Source organism: Equus przewalskii, chromosome 3, assembly GCF_037783145.1.
Source record: "Equus przewalskii isolate Varuska chromosome 3, EquPr2, whole genome shotgun sequence".
Classification (NCBI taxonomy): domain Eukaryota; kingdom Metazoa; phylum Chordata; class Mammalia; order Perissodactyla; family Equidae; genus Equus; species Equus przewalskii.
In genome coordinates this window covers 82403837-82425832 of record NC_091833.1, presented here as the reverse complement: position 1 = coordinate 82425832, position 21996 = coordinate 82403837, and the positions used below count along the sequence as shown (strand labels likewise).

The 21996-nt window shown below is 34.1% G+C and overlaps 1 protein-coding gene across 1 annotated transcript in view; it reads right to left on the bottom strand.

Annotated features, from left to right (window-relative positions):
* GABRG1 (gamma-aminobutyric acid type A receptor subunit gamma1) overlaps positions 1–21996 on the bottom strand; it is a 73748-nt gene that overhangs the window by 38727 nt on the left and 13025 nt on the right. Inside the window, exons 2-3 of the mRNA XM_070612918.1 lie at positions 19384–19532; positions 5313–5380 (exon numbers count right to left, since the gene is read on the bottom strand). Coding sequence (XP_070469019.1) covers positions 5313–5380; positions 19384–19532 — 217 coding nt within the window. The remainder of the gene's footprint in view (positions 1–5312; positions 5381–19383; positions 19533–21996) is intronic.

Below are 21996 nucleotides of genomic sequence, written 5' to 3'. Positions count from 1 at the left end.
AGAAATTCATGGAGGAAAATTTCTCTACGAGCATCCACTTTTTCAATATATTTAGAATGTTTAAACACAGGTTATGTGTCTGGGAAGCTTATTATCAAAAACGAGTCTGACGAAACAAGATAAAGCAAAAAAAATTTAAAAGTCAGTTCTTACCATTTTCAAACAGATTAAGTATTACCCTCACACATATAAAACTTGGCCATTCCACTTAAATGAGTGGAACAAAACATGATTACTGAGACAACGCTTATTTATTCAAGAATAAATAACTTTTATGACTTTCGTAGTTCTACCTATACTTTTGTTTAAGGAATTTCTTTTTTTGTTTTCTTTTATAGGAACAGTTGGATTTTCCTTTTCTGGTAAAAGGAGCCTGGAAAGGGGCATAATTGTTAAATATTTCTATACTGGCCAGAAAAAAAAGCATTCTGTCTTTTGCCAAGTTTCCTTAACTCTGTTTGTGTACTGCTCACCCATTGTAGTCATCTCCAGCATGTAGCTGCTTTGGAGTAGAGCCCAGCTGGTGCCTCGGCTCCTTTCTATGTTGTTCTCCTCATAAGTGGCGCCCTTGTTCCTCAGCCCTGTCTCCATTACCAAGACCAAGTGCAATTTCACCAGCCACAAGAAGAATGCATCCAGCTTCAGCGCCATATTCTAGGACAGTGGAATGTGCCACTTTGGCAGTCAGAAGGTTGTAAAGTGAGCTCTACACGCCTGAACTGGGGTCTTATTCTTGACTAGCTTTCATTAGTTGTTTTTCTCTCTGGTCCTACACTTTCAATGTGCCCATACTGGACTCTTAATCTCTTAATACTGGACTACATAATGGTCTACCAGTCCCTATAAGTAAACCCACGTCCAAATTTTAAATTATAACTGCTTTTGCACTCACTCTGTTGTGCTTTAGCTCCTGTTAGATACCCATAATATCTTGGCTTCCCTGGAGCTCTCAGTGATTTTGATTTGACTCAGAGAATCACTCTAACACTTGAATATTGCACTTGTTAGTCAGAGGGTAAACTGCTACTGTTTTATTATCACGAGATATTTACTCAAAAGAGGAGAAATAGATAATCTTCCCAAAACCTGAAAAATTAAGAGGTTAAAAAATACTTTAATTCTAGCCTAATAACCTCTATGAACATCTTGCTGTCTTCAGTTCTGATTCTATATTTTTTGTTCTATTTATATTTAGATAGTTTTAGAGCATACATACATAGCTGAACAGCCTCTCTCCAAGTTACTATTTTTTTTCAATCTTCATTAGTGTGTCATTTTGAATTTAAATTCTTAAAATGGAAACTATTTATTGACTAATTTATTCATTCATTTAACATGCAATTATTGAATATCCTATCTTTTGTTAGTGACACCGAGATTAAAGCCATTAATCTAACCTGAAAAAAAGAAGAAAGAAAAACATATCCTATTGTAGAATGATACTGTTTTAGGTTTTATCAGTAATCTACAGAGATACTATTTTATGTAGCCAAGCTTAAAAAGAAACAACAGTTTTTCACCAAATCCAATTTTGGCTAATTTAAAAAAACAAAATTGTTAAACCAATACATTAATTTTGTTCCTTACTAGTAACTTAAATTCCATGAGTAGTTAAGAGAGAATAAAACCTACCCTCTTGCTTGTTTAATTACACTCAAGTCTGCTTGCTTGATTACGTTCACATTCAAAGCAATTTTGCTCATTTTATGAAAACTGAATTCTAATTTCCCTGCATTGTTTAGCTAAAACAGTCTTCTATGTAAACTGCTCCTTATTAATCCCTGGTATGACAGTGCTTCTCTTTTAATAACACTGTGAAGTATTCATAGTTTTTTTTCCTTATGCGTGTTTTAGTATCACCAGTTTTAACAGCAATTTCATTTAATTAGCTTTTTAAAAAACGATCACTGTCTAAGGTTACAAGTGTGTAACTTGCCCCACTGGGAAAACTAAATCTTTAGTACCATGAAAGTTTTACACAGGAAGATCATCACAGAAGCCTCTCAGTAGCCATTCTTGTCAAAGCATTTCTGGAATACTAATTCAGCCTTGAAACCTACTTGTCTTTATTTTAACGACCACACTTTTTTCTTTCATGAATTCATTAAAATTGAAAACAAACGCTCCAAACAAAAAATATACAGTTCAAGAAAACGTAGACTTCCATATGCTCAAACAGGCTTATCTTCTCTAAGCACTGGTTAATTAGCATGAACATTGTAAGATTCTCCCAAAGAGAAAATTAACATTTTAGTAATGCCCTACTTTAGGAACTCCCATATTTGCATAACGTTAAATCAATACACACAGGTCTATAGAATGTTTTACCTTTACAAAAATCAAGAGGTTTGATAGGAATTTGTTTGGGGCAGAAGTAATACCAAACAATTCTTTGAAACTTTCTTTTCTGTTGCTTTCTTTGCCACTGTTTTATCTTCATTTTCTTGCCAACTTTGCTGTCTTATACTATCTCAGCTTCATCTTTCAGTTCCTTAAATGTATGTGTTCCCTAAGGTCTGATAATTAGTTCCTCTTTTCTTCTCTCTTTACTTTACAAGTGTTTTTCCCATTTCTCAGAGGTTTAGTTAATTCCTGACAAATATTTGCTCCAGTCCTAACTTTCTCCTGAGAGTTCACTCTTAATTGCAGACTCTCAAATTAAACTTATCCACAGCCAGTTCATATTCATTTGTATTAAGGTGACAGAGATGTCCCTTATGGTGTGGCCAAAATGCTGTCAGTACATTAGTCAGGGTAGGTAGCTGTGAAAGTTAATGACATTCAAGTGAACATTATATTGAGTAAGAGAAAAACTAAGCATGACTATAATACTAATAGGAATAAGCAGGCAATTGTTAAGCACATAACGGTTATGCAGGTCAATTAAGACCTATAATAAAGAGACAATTTGATTGTTGTAATAATGAATAAATAAAGTGAGGGAAAAAATCATCAAAGTGTTAGAGAATTATCTTTGGATGATGTTACAGGCTGAATTGTGTCCACCTAAAATTCATATATTGAAGCCCTAACCCCTAATACAGAAGGTGACTCTATTTGGAGGTGGGGCCTTTAAAGAAGTGATTAAGCTAAAATGAGGCCTTAGGATGGGACCTAAGCCAATCTGACTGATGTCCTTATAAGAAGAGAAAATTTGGATGCACAAAGAGCACCAGGGGTGCATGTGCACAGAGGAAAGACCATGTGGGGACACAATGAGAAAGCAGCCATTTGCAAGCTGAGGAGAGAGGCCTAAGAAGAAACCAAATTTGCTGACACCTTGATTTGGACTTCTAGCCTTCAGAGAAATAAATTTTTGTTGTTTGAGCCATCCAGTCTCCAGTACTCTGTTCTGGCAGCCTGAAAGACTAATACAAATGACAAAATCAAAGAAGATGGAAATACATTATTGAGCCCATTGAATGGGACCTAGTAGTTCGACTCACAGAAATGGGATTATTAGGGCTTGGGATAGAATATTTTTAACCTATTTTAATAATGTATATTGGTTATCTTGGAGGTGTTAATTATGTCCTCCAAATAGTAATAAAACATTATTTATTCATTGTATAAAAGATAAATCATGAATACCACACTTTATCATTTTCCATCCTAAATGACCTTGCCTTGACATTTTCTCATATTCTCTCTCCCTTCTATATTTCTCTTATACTGTCTCTCACTCTCTCCCTTCTCTACCACGATACTCTTATCTCATAGTGTTCTAAGTCAATTTTCTCAAAATAGTAGTTCATAACATTAACCTGCATTCCCACTTACTCGCCATCACCTTGAAACCAGTGCATGACTGCATGTCTATCCCTGTAGAACTCATGTATGTCTTCAGAGCTCTGTGACAAGAAGCTGGACATGAGACTAATTTTGAGGATGCTAGAGGGACATACAATTCATCTGTTATTTCATTCCTACCTTCACCTTTCATTGAATTTCATACAACAGAGATAACCAGTACCACCTAATTGCAACACCAGTGAGCCCAATTTAATCCATTTCTCATTGGATTCTCATGTGCCTTGAAAATTGATGATTAGTTCCTCCTTCTTCATCCTCTTTAATTTCTCAGGTTATATAACGTCATCTTCTCCTGGTTCTTCTCTTACCCTTCTGACTTTTCTGAGTATGCCCCTTTTCTGCTCTTCTCTTTCTCCCACCTATATATTTTATACATTGGTCTCATTATATCATCTGGTCCTCAGATCTGTGCTCTTCTTAATATGCATCTCCCCTTGGATCATTTCATGTATTCTTGAAGTTTTAAGCTATATTATATACTGCTTGTTCCTCTTTTCTTCTCAATTTGCATCTATATCCAGTCCTAACTTCATCCCTGAACAGCAGACTTAAAATCCAAATCATTTCTGGACTGCTCCTCCTGAATGTGCCATTAGCATTTGAGGCATGTGTGGCTATATTCCCTATCTCAAATAATGACTCTACCATCTACAAAGTCTCCTTATGTGTATACCTCAGAGTCAGACTGTGCACAACCAATGAATCATTAAATTTTGGAAAATTCACCTATTTAATATTTCCTAAACATGCTGTTATCTTCTTCTGTTCAATTGCTACTGCACTAGGTAAGGCCTTCAACATCTCTTGCCCAGACTAATGTAACAACCTCATAACTGGTCTCTCTAATCTTGGACTCGGATCCTTACATCCATCTACTATAGTATTGTAAGAGTGATTTATTAAAACTATAAATCTGCCTATGACACTCCCCTAAAGAAAAGATTCCAATCATTTCTCTTATCCAAAGGGATACAATTCATGCATAAGTTTCCTATTATGGCTCACAAGACCATTCTTAATAATGCCCTTGAACATCCTTTCAGCCTCAATTCCTTACCTTGTACTTTATGTTCCAGCGTCTTCAAATTGCTGGAAGTTTTCTTGATCTTATCAAGCTGTTTCACTGTCTGTGACTCTATGCATACTCCTTCCTCTGCCAGTAAGTCTCTTTTCTTCTCTGACTGACTACTTTTCCTTCAGGCCTTCTGGTTATCTCCTTCTAGATTCCTTCAGGGATCCACCCTTGATGGATCTGGTGATAATTTTTTATGCCCCAGCATAGTTCCTACCACACGTAGCACATTGCAGTAACAGGCTACACATTCTTAGATATGGGGATATTTTAGCTCCAATCCTAACACCCATCACATAGTAACTGCACGTTACCCTAACCTCATTCAGAATTAGCTATCAGAAATTACTCATAAACTCATTCTACTACTGAGGTGTATACTCTAGAACTCTATGCAAGATAACTATTTTTAATATTTACTACTCACCATATTTATAGGATCAACTGGTCCAATGCTGTTTACATAAACATCAGTTTCAATTACTGTAGGCCTCACTGCAAAATACCAACACAAAGCATGGTCAAAGATCTGATCAGAGGTTGTGTTAAATAGATCTTAGTTTTAAACAAATCTGTATAACTAATAATATTTTACCACTTCAATCGTAAAACATTCCTCATTATAAAATCAAGAAATATAGCCCATTATAAAAACACAAAACCTTTTTCAGTTTATAAATCAATACATTTTCAATTAAAAACATTCCAGTGTATAACCTAAAAATGTTAAAATTATGTAAATCATCCATTATAATTAAGAAAGTTAATTCAATAAAAAATGACTAGATAATTTGCTCCACAATAGTTGTAGAATTTGCAGATTGGATAGATTTTAGAGCCTAAATATTATGTAGTCCTACTTCAGGCATATCAGTGGTATGCTGGTAAACAACCTTGTTCTCGGAAAGAGAGGAAAAACAGCCCTGCCTTGCAGCTTTTGCTAATTTCCATGCTGTCATTACTCCCACAATGGCTGATTTAAAGATCCGACTGTAAAGTCCTTGAATGCAGAGTTGGGACAATATATAATAAGGGGCTATTTTGAGACTGTATAAGCCAATTCCAGAACACACTGGAACTTGAAGCATAGTTATGATGATTAAAGAACATAATGCATGTAGAGCATCTACTCCAGGTCTGATTCTTATGAGGAGGTTAATAAATATTTGTTCACACCTCCTTCTTCCCTCGTTAACAATATTCCTTTAGGTTGTTTATACTGACTCCAGTGTAAGGTGTATTTTCATCTAATTCTCAGAGTATATTATATAGACGTCACTATACACTGCATCTATTGTGTTTTGTACATAATCATTTGTGTTTTTTCAGTTATTCTTTAAATTTACAATTTCTTAGTTATTCTTAACTGTAATTTCCCAGTTATTTTTAAATGGTATATATAATGTTTTTATATTTTATCAAAATGTGTAGCACAGGTCCAACCTTTTAAATGTTTATCAAATGATATGTTTAATGAATCTTCACAATAGTGCCATATTTGATTATGATTTAGGCTTTCAACTTTTGCCATGTATTTCTGGCTTCCTATAATGAGATTCGCCATAACAATGATAAGTTATAGACATATGCTTTTTGTTTGCTATAAAAAACATTTTCACACAGTTTCTTTTATTCCCTCTCCCTCACCAAAGGAGACATAAAGGGTTCATTTATTGATTCAGCAAATACTTACTGAGCAATGTGTGTATAGGGTTACAAAGTAGACAAGAAGGTGAAAAACATTCCATGAAGAAAATCTGGCATATCTCTTATGGAGATTTATATAGAGATAATGCAAATGAGATAAAGCAGAAAAGCCACCTTGTAGATAAAAAGTTTCTCTACTAAAATAGCATGTTTTTAGTAATGTTTACTCAGTTTTCCTTTCTAAACTTTACCTGACTTCCCTTTCTGGCATAGTATTTATCACTTTTACAATTCAGACGCTATGCTTGGCCCGGCAGGATGCATCTGCTTCTGGAACACACAGCCCAGTCTGCCTGTCTGAGTCTCTATCTGGTCCCAAGTCTCCCCATCTTAGCACCTCCAGTCTGGCAGAGCCCCCAGGGCTAGTAAGCTAGAAAACTTGAGGCATTTTGAAAAACAGTGCCTACATAATTTCAAAACAATATTTATATTTACTCTTTGCGATAAAAATACCACACTTAAGGAAACATTAATAACATTTACATAGTTTGTTTTTCCTCAAGCAAAGTTTTTATTACATGGTGTACAAATTATCTTAGCTAGAAAAATAAATGAGATTTGCTAGAAATAGTTTTAGTATGCCAAACTATAGGTTCTAGACTCATACAATACATGAAAATGTGACTCAATCTGATAGCCAACAATTAGATTCCTTAAATAAAATTAGATCATATGATTTATGGAAAGTTTTGTAATTTAACTTAGGCTGTTGTCATCTGAAATGAGTGGCTTTAGCCCTTTGCCATTTATTTTTGACTAACTATATATTGCAGCCAATAAATATTATATACTTAGGCTAACTATAGCTATTTTTACAGAATGGTTTTTATAAAAGCCAATTAATAACAAGACAATAAGTTTATTAGTCCATTTGTAAGTATATTTATTGCCAGTTATAAGCAATTAAGTGCAATGAACCAGTCTTATTTAATTAGATTTTTTCAATTCATCTGATAAATCAACAAACACTGAGCATACACTCTTATTGCATGATACTAAGGGCTGAACACTGTCTATGCCAACAAGCAAATAATTTCAGAGGATATTTTTACAGATAGACATACTTTTTCACATATACAGTGTAGAAAGTTTTAGATATGAGTGATCTATCCTGGTTTCCTGATATCAACATTTCCTTAGCCACTTATAAGACAAATACATACACATGTTAGGGAAATATTAACTCTGGCATTAGGACAGGAGCCACACTTAAGTATTTCAAGATGGACATAGATCAAGTTGATCTGGGATGGGACAGAAGAAGAGTCCCATCAGTGAGTTCAGTGTAGAACATTGCTACTGATAAAGAAGATATTCAAGAGATAAGTTGACAAATATATATTTGTAAACTATGAATATTTTTTTAGTTATTTTGTGCCCCATTTTATAGCTTTGGGCTGTTGATGTTTCATCCAATTCTTTAAACTTCAACCCCAAAACACAAGGAAGAATAAACCTGAAAGTGAACTAAAGTATTTCAGATTAATTTTGAAACTACGGTTAGTGATTATATGCTTCAAAAGGTATAGTCAAGAGGAAAACAATGGAAATTTGTGATTGTTCTTTGATAATGACTCATTACCACTTTTGTTGATTCATACTATGAATAATGAACATGGAACATTCTCCAGGATAGATCACATATTAGGCCACAAAACAAGCCTCCATAAACTTAAGAAGATTGAAATAATACCAAACATCTTTTCTGACCACAACAGTATAAAACTAAAATTCAACTACAGGGAGAAAATCAGAAAAGCCATGAATAGGTGGAGATTAAACAAAATGCTACTGAACAATGATTGGGATAATGAAGAAATCAAAGGAGAAATCAAAAAATACCTGGAGACAAATGAAGATGAAAATACAACATGCCAGAATCTATGGGATACAACAAAAGTGGTTCTAAGAGGGAAGTTTATAGCAATACAGGCCTACCTGAACAAACAAGAAAATAAACAATCTAACAGTGCACCTAAAGGAAATGGGAAAAGAAGAACAAACAAAGCCAAAATCAGAAGAAGGAAGGAGGGGCCGGCCTGGTGGCACAGCATTTAAGTGTACCGTTCCGCTTCTCGGCGGCCTCGGGTTCACAGGTTTGGTTCCTGGGTGTGGACATCACACTGCTTGGTAAAAGCCATGCTGTGGTAAGCGTCCAACGTACAAAATAGAGGAAGATGGGCATGGATGTTAGCTCATGGTCAGTCTTCCTCAGCAAAAAGAGGAGGATTGGCAGTAGTTAGCTCAGGGCTAATCTTCCTCAAAAAAAAAAAAAAAAAAGAAGGAAAGAAATAATAAAAATCAGAGCAGAAATAAACAAAATAGAGACTAAAAAAAAAAAAAAATAGAAAAAACCCCAATGAAAAAAAGCTGGTTCTTTGAAAAAACAAGAAAATTTACAAAACTTTAGGTAGACTCACCAAGAAAAAAAGAGAGAAGGCTCAAATAAACAAAATCAGAAATTAAAGAGGAAAAAATAGAATAGACACCTCAGAAATACGAAAGATTATAAGAGAGTACTACGAAAAGCTTTACACCAACAAATTGGGTAATTGAGAAGAAATGGATAAATTCTCAAATCGTACAACCTTTCAAAACTGAATCAAGAAGAAGTAGAGAATTTGAATAGACCAATCACCAATAAGGAGATCAAAACAGTAATCAAAAACCTCCCCAAAAATAAAAGTCCAGGACCAGATGGCTTTCCTGGTGAATTCTACCAAACATTCAAAGACTTAATACCTATCCTTCTCAAACTCTTCTAAAAAATTGAAGAGGAAGGGAGGCTTCCTAACTGATTTGACAAAGCCAATAGTATCCTGATACCAAAACAAGACAAGGACAACACATGAAAAGAAAATTACAAACCAATATCGCTGGTGAACATCAATGCAAAAATCCTCAAGAAAATACTAGCAAATCGAACACAACAATACAATAAATCAAGTGGGATTTATGCCAGATACACAAAGTTGGTGCAACATCTGAAAATCAATCAACATGATACACCCCATCAACAAAATGAAGAATAAAAATTTCATGATGGTCTCGATAGATGTAGAGAGAGCATTTGACAAGACACAGCATCCATTTATAATAAAAACTCTAAATAAAGTGGGTATAGAAGGAAAATATTTTAACATAATAAAGGCCATATATGACAAATCCACAGCTAATATCATTCTCAACAAAGAAAAACTGAAAATTATCCCTCTAAGAACAGGAACCAGACAAGGATGCCCACTGTCACCACTCTTATTTAACATAGTATTGAAGTCCTAGCCAGAGCAAACAGGCAAGAAAAAGAAGGAAATGAGATCCAAATTGGAAAAAAGTGAAACTGTCACTATTTGCAGATGACATGATTTTATATATAGTAAAATCTAAAGAATCCACCAAAATATTTAGAAATAATAATTGAATATGGTAAATTTGCAGGATACAAAATCAATGTCAGTTGTGTTTCTATACACTAACCATGAAGTAGCAGAAAGAGAAATTAAGAATACAATCCCATTTACAATTGCAACAAAAAGAATAAAATACCTAGGAATAAACTTAACCAAAGAATTGAAAGTTCTGTACACTGAAAACTATAAAACATTTTTGAAAGCAATTGAAGTCACAAAGAAATGGGAAGATATTCTGTGCTCTTGGATTGGAAGAATTAATATAGGTAAAATGTCCATATTTCCTAAAGCAATCTACAGATTCAATGCAATCCTTATCAAAGTTCCAATAACATTTTTCACAAAAATAGAAGAAAGAATCCTAAAATTTATATGGAACAACAGAAGACCCTGATTAGCCAAAGGAATCCTGAGAAAAAGGAACAGAGCTGGAGGTATCACACTCCCTGATTTCAAAATATACTATAAAGCCATAGTAACCAAAGTAGCATGGCACAAACATCGACACACAGATCAATGAAACAGAATCAAGAGCCCAGAAATGAACACATACACCTATGGACAGCTAATTTTTGACAAAGGAGCCAAGAACATACAACGTAGAATGGAAAGTCTCTTCAATAAATAGTGCTGGGGAAACTGGACAGTCACATGTGAAAGAATGAAAGTAGACCCTTATCTTACACCATGCACAAAAGTTAACTCAACATGGATTAAAGACTTTAATGTAAAACTTGAAACCATGAAACTTCTAGAAGAAAACATAAGCAGTATGCTCTTCGACATCAGTCTTAGCAATGTATTTTCAAGTACCATGTTGACTGAGCAAGAGAAACAAGAGAAAAAATAAACAGTGGGACTACATTAAAGTAAAAAGCTTCTGCACAGCAAAGGGTACCATCAACAAAATGAAAAGACAACCTAACAATTGGTAGAAGATATTTGCAAACCATATATCTGTAAAGGAGTTAATATCCAAAACATATTAAAAAAACACATACATCTCAACAACAACAAAACTAACAACCCAATTAAAAAATGGGAAAAAGGTCTGAACAGACATTTCCCCAAAGAAGATATACAGATGGACAGCAGGCACCTGAAAAGATGTCCATCTTCACTATCAGGGAAATGCAAATCAAAACTCCAATGAGCTATCACCTCGCCCTCATCAGAATGACTATGATTAACAAGACAGGAAATAACAGGTGTTGCAGAAGACATGGAAAGAAGGGAACTCTCATACACTGCTGGTGGGAGTGCAAACTGGTGCAGCCACTATGGAAAACAGTATGGGGATTCGTCAAAAAATTAAGAATAGAACTACCATACGATCCAGCTATTCCACTGCTGGGTATTTATCCAAAGAACCTGAAAACATGAATGCATAAAGTACATGCACCCCTATGTTCATTGTAGCATTATTCACAACCACAATGACTTGGAAGCAACCTAGGTACCCATCAAAAGATGAATGGATAAAGAAGATGTGGGCATATATACATAATGTAATACTACTCAGCCATAAAAAATGACGAAATCCAGCCATTTGCGACAACATGGATGGACCTTGAGGGTATTGTGCTAAGTGAAATAAGTCAGAGGGAGAAAGTCAAATACCATATGATCTCACTTCTAAATAGAAGACAAAAACAACAACAAACAATCACACAGAGACAGAGATTGGATTGGTGGTCACCAGAGAGGGAGGGGGGAGGGAGGAACATGAAAGGGGTGATTAGGCACATGTGATGGTGATGGATTTTAATTAGTCTTTGGGTGGTGAACATGATGTAATCTACACAGAAATTAAAGATAATGATGCACAACTGAAATTAATATAATGTTATAAACCAATGTTCTCACAATAAAAAATTTTTTAAAAAATTTTAAAAAGAAGATGTAAATTAAAATGGACTTAAAAAGTATTTTCTCCATAATTGTTTCTAACCATCCTTTCTTGGATGCCTATTCTAACTACTCTAAGATATCTTTAGCAGATTATGCAGCTTTTTGGTCACTTTTGGATATTAAAATTAACTCGTCAATTAAAAATTCTAATCCTGGAGAAAAAGTTTGACAGTTTTTTCTTGTCGCCCCAAAACAGACATAAAAAAAGAAATATCTCCACTGATCCAGATATTGCAGTTATAATACACAGACTTTGAAAGAACTGTGACTAATGTATTCTTATTGTCCTAGAATAGACAGCAGGGGTTCTCAACCCAAAGATGTCATATGTGGGTCCAGATACTTCTTCCCAGGACTTACTAACAAGGAAATGTCGACTAACACTCACCATTTCCCTTCCAAGACAAATAGATACTGGCATGTGTACGGATAAAAAGGTACATATGGATAAATAGGTACTTAAGACTGTGTTGTCTACTACTTTAGCCAGTAGATACCAACACAGAAAGCCAGAAAAGATACTAACACAAATTTTGGACAGAAAAGAATGCCTACAAATATCACTTTAATAATTAAGTCATTTATTATTTATAGTCTGAGATGAACACATAAAATGCTACTATGCATGGTATATATGACTACTTAAATTAAATAGAAATTAATAAATTAAAACAAAAATGTTTTTTCTTAGCCACACTAACCACATTTCAAGTACTCAATAGCCAATAAACAATTTAAAGTATTTAATACTCATACATATATGTAACTATTATTAATATACATTATATACATTTATAATATACATTTATTACATACATTTATAATATATATTAAATATATATATATATCTAGCTATTGGGAATGTATTCTTAGGTGAATGGAAGAGTGGTGTCTCATCCTACAGTTAAACATCTCTTCAGGCAGCAGACTTAGCAACCTGCTCCTGTTCCTATACCTGATCAAGGGAAAAGAAAGTTAGGAGGGGTGGTAGGACTTAAAGAAACAAAAGCAGTGGAGTATCTGCACACTCCTTCCTTAGAATGTCTAGGATATTTTAGTTTCTGGTGGGTATAACTCATATCAAAATAAAACAACTGAGCTAGAGGGATTTCACCAGTTTTTTGACCCAAGAGTGTTGTGCGCCAGCAGCACATATCTCCGGACTAGATGATTGAGGAAAGGAACTAAGGAGGGAAGAAGACATAGAGACCCATCCAGATTTCCTATGTCAAGGAAGTAAGCAATATAAAATGCCTATCAACAGAACAACAAAAGCCATTTCTTCCCTCCTACCCATAAAAGAGTCATTATATATATGTCTGCCTCTCAAAGTACACCAAGGGCCAGTTGGTGTTAGCCCAGAGAAATAAAAACTAACAAGACAAAGGTTTCAGCTGTACCCATTGGAATGATCGCATACACTGTTCCCCCTCATATCTCTTGAATGTTCCCATCACTAGGAACCTAGAAGAGGTGAACAGATGGAATAAGAAAGCAGATCACACCAAGTCCATCTCTAGTAGCACTGGTCTACCCGTCCTGGGAGAAGGATAGCTTTAATTCTGTTTGGATATTAAATTTTTAGACAAGATTGAACTATTTAAATCACTGAAACAGTTTGGAAAGCCATAGATTCTAGCTGAAAAGTTGTTAAGAAATAGAAAAAGACGATTCAAAATAGAGTTGTTTAGGATTTACTAGAACTACAAAACCTTTTAGTGTTAACTCCCCATTAAGTTTAGAAGCCCTCAGTAAGTTGATTATGTAAGTTTTCATAGCCTCAACGGAAAGAAAAATACTAACACAAATTTCGGACAGAAGGGAATACCTGCAAAGGTCACCTCAACAACTAAGTCGCTCATTATATTTACTCCAAGATTCAAGATAAAATGCTACTATGCACGGTACACTTTAGGACATGTTTTATCTAATCTATTAAAAAAAGTGACAGTCACATGTTTATAGAATTTGAAAGTTCATATCTTGATTTGAAATAATGTATTTTAAATGCTAAATTCACAAATAGAGTAACTGTCAAAATACCTATATATGGAATAAAAAAGATTATATACACTGTGTTCTATTCAGCAAATATTCATTCAGCAAATATTAAGTGAATGTAGTTTATGTTTCAAGCATTGTTTTACCAACTAGGATTCTGCTGATTTCTACTTTCAGGGAACCTACATTAGACAAAGAAAACAGAGTGTCAAATAAGAATAGTGAAGTATGATGAGTAAAATGGAAGTACAGATTTCTGCTTCTTCTTGTGATAAGCAGTTGGTATCAAATTAACCATCTCAATGAACACAAGCATAAAATTTACTTAAAATTTTAAAAATAGTTGAAAGAATCACACAGCAAGTAAGACAGTCAGGATTTGACACAATTTCCTGGAAAGAATGAAAATGCAATGACGTGAGCTCCTCTTTATTCTTTGGTCACTTTTTCCCCTTGGTGCATTTGCTCTTTCACTGCACAGAAATAGTAACTGAACAAAACACAGAGGCTTAGAAGTTGTACCCATCTCATTGGGCTGGAGAGACAAATATTGGCGTTAAGGGCTGTCAAGACAGCTGAGACTTCCCTGGAATAAAGGAAACCACCACGGGGAGTTTAATCAGACATTCTACATGCAACTTCCCCTCAAGGCATTTACTAATTCCTAAATTGTGCTTAAGGACAGTGTGATGCTGAGAAACCAAATATAAATCAGCTGCTAGGCATCTACAATAATATGTGGAGATTTCAGCTATTTCAGAAATGTCTGGGGCCACCAAGGAGAGGGATTCTTATCAGGCTACCAGTTGAGACACTTCAAATGGCTATGCCCTAGCAGAAAGGAAAGTTTTACAAAAGGAAATACACTGGTTTTGTCCAAAAGAAGGTGATTTTCCTTTACTCAACCTGCCTCCCAAAACAAAATTAAATCCTCTCTGGAGGAAAATAACATCATCTAGAAGCTCCATTATTTTTAATATACTCTACTGGCATTCAATAAAAAATCAACACAATTAAATGAAACACAGGCAAATCACCTTAAACCAAGAGATAAAGTCACACAAGTGATCAAGACATTGTGGTTATTAGACACAGACTTTAAAATAACTATCATTACTATGTACAAGAAAATCAATGAAAAGGTGGCAAATTTGATAAAATCCTTGAAATTGACTTCAAAATCATGTGTAAATACAACTGAGAATTATTAAACTGGAAAAGAGGTCAATAATAAAGAACAGATTGAAACACAAAGAGGGAAATATTGAAAGTTACAGAAAAATCTATGAGATTTAATGGACATGGTGAAAATGTCAAACATATCTGCGGCTGGAGTCACAGAGAAATTGAGATAGAAAACGTGTTTAAAGAAATATTGGCCAAGAATTTTCCAAAAGAAAGTAAAGATGCCAACATGTAGATTCAAGCTCTATGAACTACCCCAATACATACCAAAAATGAAACAAAAAAATCTAGGGACATTATATATAACTGTAGAAAACCAAAGACAAAGAAAATCTAAAAACAGCCAGAGATAAAAGATATTTTAACTTTAACATAGCAAAGTTAATGTTGAAAAGTGGTTTTTCAACAGAAATAATAGAAGTTGGAAGAAAATGGAGTGATGCTTATAAAGTTTGGACAGGAAATAACAGTCGTACTCGGTTTTCATATCCATTGAAAATATCATTCAAAACTGAGGACAACACAAAAATATTTTCATCTTAATAGATCTAAGGAGGAAAAAACTCATGATTATTCCCAGAAATGTTGAAAAAGCCTTTGACAAATTTCAACACCAATTCTTGATCTAAAAACAAAGTCGAGAAAATTGAGCAACAATTTCTCATTGTGAACATACATATGAAGAAACACTAGAGTCATTTTCACTAAGATCTAGAATAAGGCAAAGTTATCCACTATCTCCACTATTTAATTATACTAGACATTTAGTGAATGCTATTAGATAAGACACATCGATTAGTTGCCTATTAATTGGTAAATAAAATCATTTCTTGGTGTATGATATGATAGCATATTTTGAAAACTCAGATAATAAATGCTTAAACTAACAATAAAAAATCAGGAGAGGCCGCCCCATGGCTGAGTGGCTAAGTTTGAGCGCTCAGCTGGAGCAGCTTGGGGTTCACCGGTTCGGATCCTGAGCATGGACCTGGCACGGCGCATCAGGCCGTGGTGCGGCAGCGTCCCACATGGAGGAACTAGAATGACCTACAACTAGTATATACGCAACTATGCACTGGGGCTTTGGGGAGAAAAAAACAAAAAGAGGAAGACCGGCAACAGATGTTAGCTAAGGGCCAGCTCCTCACACACACACAAAAAAAATCAGGGAGATAGTAGGATATAAAATGAGCACTCATAAATCTATAACATTGATATACAAAACCAATAATCAGAAGACATTATGGTTGAGAAAATACCATTTACAGCAGAAAAAAATTAAACACAAGATTCAAATGTATGTGAAAAATGTATGTGAGTAAATCTTTAAATTATTCACAAAAGATACAAAATAAACATGAAGAATTGGAAAGGCAGCCCACGTTCCCACATTAGATGACTCAATGTTATAAAGATGTCAGTTTTCCCAAAGTTATATTACAAATTTAACACAATCTCAATAAAAATACCAACAAGTATTTTTTTATGGAGCTAAACTTGTTCATAATAAAGCCCATATATTTTTTTCAAAAACATGAAAGAATAGTCAAAAAGCTGAAAATGAAAAACACAATAAAATGAAAATATAAGGTGGAACTAGCCTTACAAGACACTACTATTAAATATTTTAGTCTTACTATAGTGTTGAATTTCTACTATTAATATGAAGTCGTGGCAAAGAAACAGAAAAAAATAGATGAGAGAATGGAAAAGAAAGGTCAGAAATAACCAAAGTATATAGGAAAATGTAATAAATTATAAGGTTGACATCTCAAAGAACAGAGGCAAAAATTGACTTTTTAATAAATGATGCTGAGTCAACAGAAAAGCCATTTGCAAAAGATAAAAATTAGATTCATACTTGACACCATACACAGGAATAAACTCCAAACGGATCAGAGAATTAAATATAAAAAATAAAACAATACAAATTACTAGACGTAAACTCAAAGTAGAATACAACCAGTAACACTTGAACCAAACTGCATTGAAAATGAATAACATAACCACACTGACAGAAATAGAGAAGAAAATAACTAACCTAAGTAACTTTGGGGAAGAGTATTTTGATGACATACTGTAAAGCTAAAGACAAAAATAATTATACATGAATATTTAATTCTAGTTAATTTGTTTTCATAGATGTGTTAAAATTCTAAAACTACTTTTATATATTTACTACAATTGAGCAAATAAGAAAATATTTTACGGATAAATGAGAGCCAGGGGCCTACTGTTGGAAAGAGGAGCTACAAATGAGAAAAGGGGGAAAGGCTAGAATGAACCCCATGGTGTTTGGATTGGAATCACAGCTATCAGTGTGAGCTCCTGGTTTATAATACATGTAAAAAGGGACAGAGATAGAAATACAGATGCCTGGAATGTGCACGTAGAACACATATTTCTACTTCTATACACCAAAGGGTCAAGAAGTAATGACACCCTATATTAATAAGTACACCTAGTGGCCAAATCTTGGTTTCTGAATACCACTCTACAAAAAGAGGAACCAGGGCTCCATGGAGAAATGGTGAATTCCGTTGCTGGATTAAGATGAGGCTGGAATACCTTATGTGCTAGAAAGTAAGGAGTGTTCAGAAAATCATGGGGACATGTGAAAGAACACAGAAGCTAAATTATAGAAGGTTCCAGTGGTCAAATTTTTATTTTAAGAAAAAAGGTAAATAATGATAGTAATGAGTTATAAACTATAAAAGAAAACATATCTTTAAGTCTACACTGAGTAAATAAGTAAATGAATAGACAAATAAATGGAAGAGAAGTCACAGTTCTTCCTTATGGTAGAATTACAATTAAAATACGTAGAAGGAATGATGACACTATTGAGTCACCATTTGGCAGACAGCACAGTAATATTGCTGAAGGGAAGACTTATTGCTGGACACATGGTTAATGGACAAATGTGTGCTGAGAAACGTTTCAATAGTTTCTCCCCACGGCACTATGTCCTCACAGCACAGTTATTAACCAAAAAGGGAAAAATAACAACTCTACAGTAGAGAAATGTGGAAGAAACCACACCTAAGCAAGTGATCAAAGTTTAACATCACCAGTAGTAAGATATAGTAACATCACATACCTCCTGATAGAAAACACTGAATGGGTAACATACCACTAGTCCTAGCCAGTGCAACGTGGCATAACAAATATATAATTTTCTAATGAAGTAGAACACTCATTATTTGCAAAATACACTATTTGAAAGTAGTCATTATTTGTAATAGTCATTATTCTCTATCTTTGTAGAAAATCTAGAAGAATATAACAATAAATAATTAAAATTCATAAACAAATTTAGCAAGACTCCTGTATACTGCTAATACAAAATTAGAAAACAAGTTTTTAAAAAACCTATTTACACGTGAATGAAAAACTCCAAATATATAGAATTAAATCTAGTAAAATATATTCAACACTTCTTCACAGGAAAATTGATTAAAAAATAACTATATAGAGCCAGTCCTGATGGCCTAGCAGTAAAAGTTCTGTGTGCTCCGCTTTGGTAGCACAGGTTGGGTTCCCAGACATGAAACCACACCGCTCATTTGTCAGTAGCCATGTTGCAGCGGTGGCTCACACAGAACTTACAACTAGAATATACAACTATGTACTGGGGCTTTGGGGAGAAAAAGAAATAAATATATAAAGAGAGGACTATATGTTGCTCATGAATTTGGTATGATAAAAATTCAATATAGTAAAGATTTCAATTTCCCTATATTGACCATAGATTTAATGCAATTCCAATAAAAAGCTTTGATGATTTCTATTTTCGTGTGTTAAAGAGTCGTGGAGAGGGACTTAGAATTTAATTATGTTATAAAATATACAAAAGACTGAGAATAACAATCTCAACAAAGAACAAAGTAGGATTACCTACACTAAATATACTATCAAGGCTTATAATTTTACATTAATTAAAACTGTGGCATTGGCACAAAATTAGAACTCCTACTTGCTTTTCAAATATTTTCTTTCATAAAATATCTCAGCTTTTCAGGCAGTTTATCGAAACTTTGCCGTTGTACCCTTTGTTGTGGCAGTTGTAAAATAATTACCTCAAAAATGTTTATATGTCTTTCTTTGCACATCAGACTGTGAACCTCTCAAAGATAGTGCTACATTTCCAAGCAATGATTGTCAAACCCAGCAGTTTCTAACATACATCAGACACTCAAGGAATATGAGATATATGATTAAAATAACATCAGTAGATATGGTTTTCATAATCATCAAAATCCCAGAATGATAGTTCAAACTTACCTCCTATATCTGGGCGAAGTTTATTGTCATACCCTCGAAGCAATGAATTGAGAATTTGTGTTATATCTCCTTCATGAATCTTTGGTGCCAAGACCCAAGTTTTGTTCACTGTTAAATCCTCATCATCTTCATCATCTGCTTTATCAATGCTAAATAATTCAAAAAAAAAAAAATGTGGATGATAGAAAGTTCAACCAAACTGTGTATTTAAAAAAAGTAGTTTAAGATTATTATAATTATCATAATTTTTTAGGGAGTAGTAAGAGAGAAAATAAAAACCATTAGAAATATGTTACATTAAGATTAACACCTTCATCACATGAACTGTTCTGATATAATAATACTCAAAAATGAAGAATTCAGTATAAGAAATATAACATAATATTAAAATAATGAAATAAATCTTGGCCACCTCCACAAGTGTCATTAAAGGCCACAGAGATTATGCACTGAAAATGTGAATGGTACCCTAGATTTGTGCAGTACACAATCTACACAAAGATGAGTGAAGAAAGGTTTGACCAAAAAAGGGGACAAATTATTGAACACACCTATGCTTCTTCCTTTGAGGTCAGAAGAACCCATTCATCTTATTCCAAAAATTGTGTTAAACGTTGTCTTACCATCAAATCATAAGTGGGTGACTCACTCTCCACATATTTTTTTTTCGAGGGAGGCATGACTATCAAATATTAGGACTGGAAGTGAGACTTTAGAGATCAAATAACCCACTGCTTTCATTTTGTAAATGAGAAATCTAAAGACAGTTGAGAACTAACTAAAGCACAAATCTTTTTATTAGCAAAACTGAAAATCAAGTCCTGACTCTCCCAGTAATGCTTCTTGCTACAACCATGTCTTTAACAAGTACACGGAATCCACTTACTTCTGAGTCATGGTAGACAATGCAGTAAGATAGACATTCATCTACAATTCATCAACAGGAACAAATTACTCTTCCTTTATGACGCATAAGTAACCCCCTCTTCATTTGAGAAAGATCATCCTAGACTTAACATACCCTACTTCAGTAATCTTAGTCTACCAGGGAAAAAGATTCAAAAGACCCTTTATTACCACTTACTTTGGTAAAATCAGGCAAATCCATCATTTATTAGTTATCTACATATATTTCAGAGATAGGCTTCTCTCCAGCGGCAAATATGCAAGTTTATCATAATATCTTGAGTTGATCTTTTCTCCACTATCCATGCAGATCTCTTTTGCTTTGGACCTAAATATCTTACCTAACGCTGCTCCCATGCTCTTTATCCTTCTTTTAAAAATTTTTCTTCCAGTCTTATTAAGGGGTAATTGGCATATAACATTGTATAAGTTTGAGGAGTACAACAAAATGATTTGCTATATGTATGTATAGTGAAAAGATTATTACAATAAGTTTGGTTAACATCTACCCTCTTTATCCATGAGTACAAGTTAACATTTTTAAATTGAAACTTAACCTTTAAAGTATTTGCTACATTTCATATTCATAATAATTCTGTTGATACTTATTATCAACAGATAATAGGGTGCATTATTATTCTCAATACTTCACTTCTCCTTTCTGTCAAGAGAATTGTACTTTTCACTCCATTGACTTCTAAGTTGGTCATGTGACCTAAAATACTCCTTCCTGTGAGAGGATTATACATCCTTGTCCTATTGAATTCAAGTGTGGCCCTGTGATTTGCTTTTGCTAATGGAATATATGTGACATGTGTCACTACCAAGCAGAAGATTTAACATCAGTGCACACAGTTCACCATATCTCTCTTGTCCTTTTGCCAGAAGCAGCCATACTCAAACAGAGGCTGCTCCATTACCGCAGTCTCAGAGTGAAGGCAGCACGGACACAGCCACAGTTGACCTACAGTGGACATGCAGCCTGTATGAGAAATATTTAGCGTTGTAGGCCACTGAGATTTGGGGGGTATTTTATTACCACGATATCCACCGTTCTCCCTATGTGAACTACTAGGGTACATTTAGTTAACAAATTTTTAATGAAATGCTTATTTATATTAATTGTATCGCTCTATTTAACTTCTAAAAGTATATACCATTGATATAGTTGTGTGATTTCCTTTAAATAATTTCCTACAATTTTCTCTTAATAAAATATATACATACATACATTCATTCATAAACTAAAACATTGAAAATATTGACGTATTAAGAATCCTTGCTGGTGTGTTCTCCAGGAAAGTTTTCATATCTAATTAGAATTGCCAAGATAGGTCAACAACCCAAATTTTAGGGCATCCGTTTAGCTTTAAATCCCAGTTTTATAGAATGAAACATCTAGTGGATAGAGGCAGGCCACTGCCCATGTAAGTAGTTGATCTTTCTTTGAAATATGACTGCAGTCAAATGGAAGTTCCCAGCAAATATAAAAACGTTTTTCTATTTTTTGCCACAGCAACATCCTGGTAATCCCAAAAGCACATGCTCAGAGTGATTCATATTCCGCTTTTCCCAGCCAGCTCAGAGGGAATATGAAAATCGGCCTCAAGGATATTACAAAGCTATGCTTCCTCATTTCCAGCAATAATAGAAAGGAAATTTCATTATAGTTAATTTTTCTACCTCTTCCTTCCAAGCTTTCTAAAT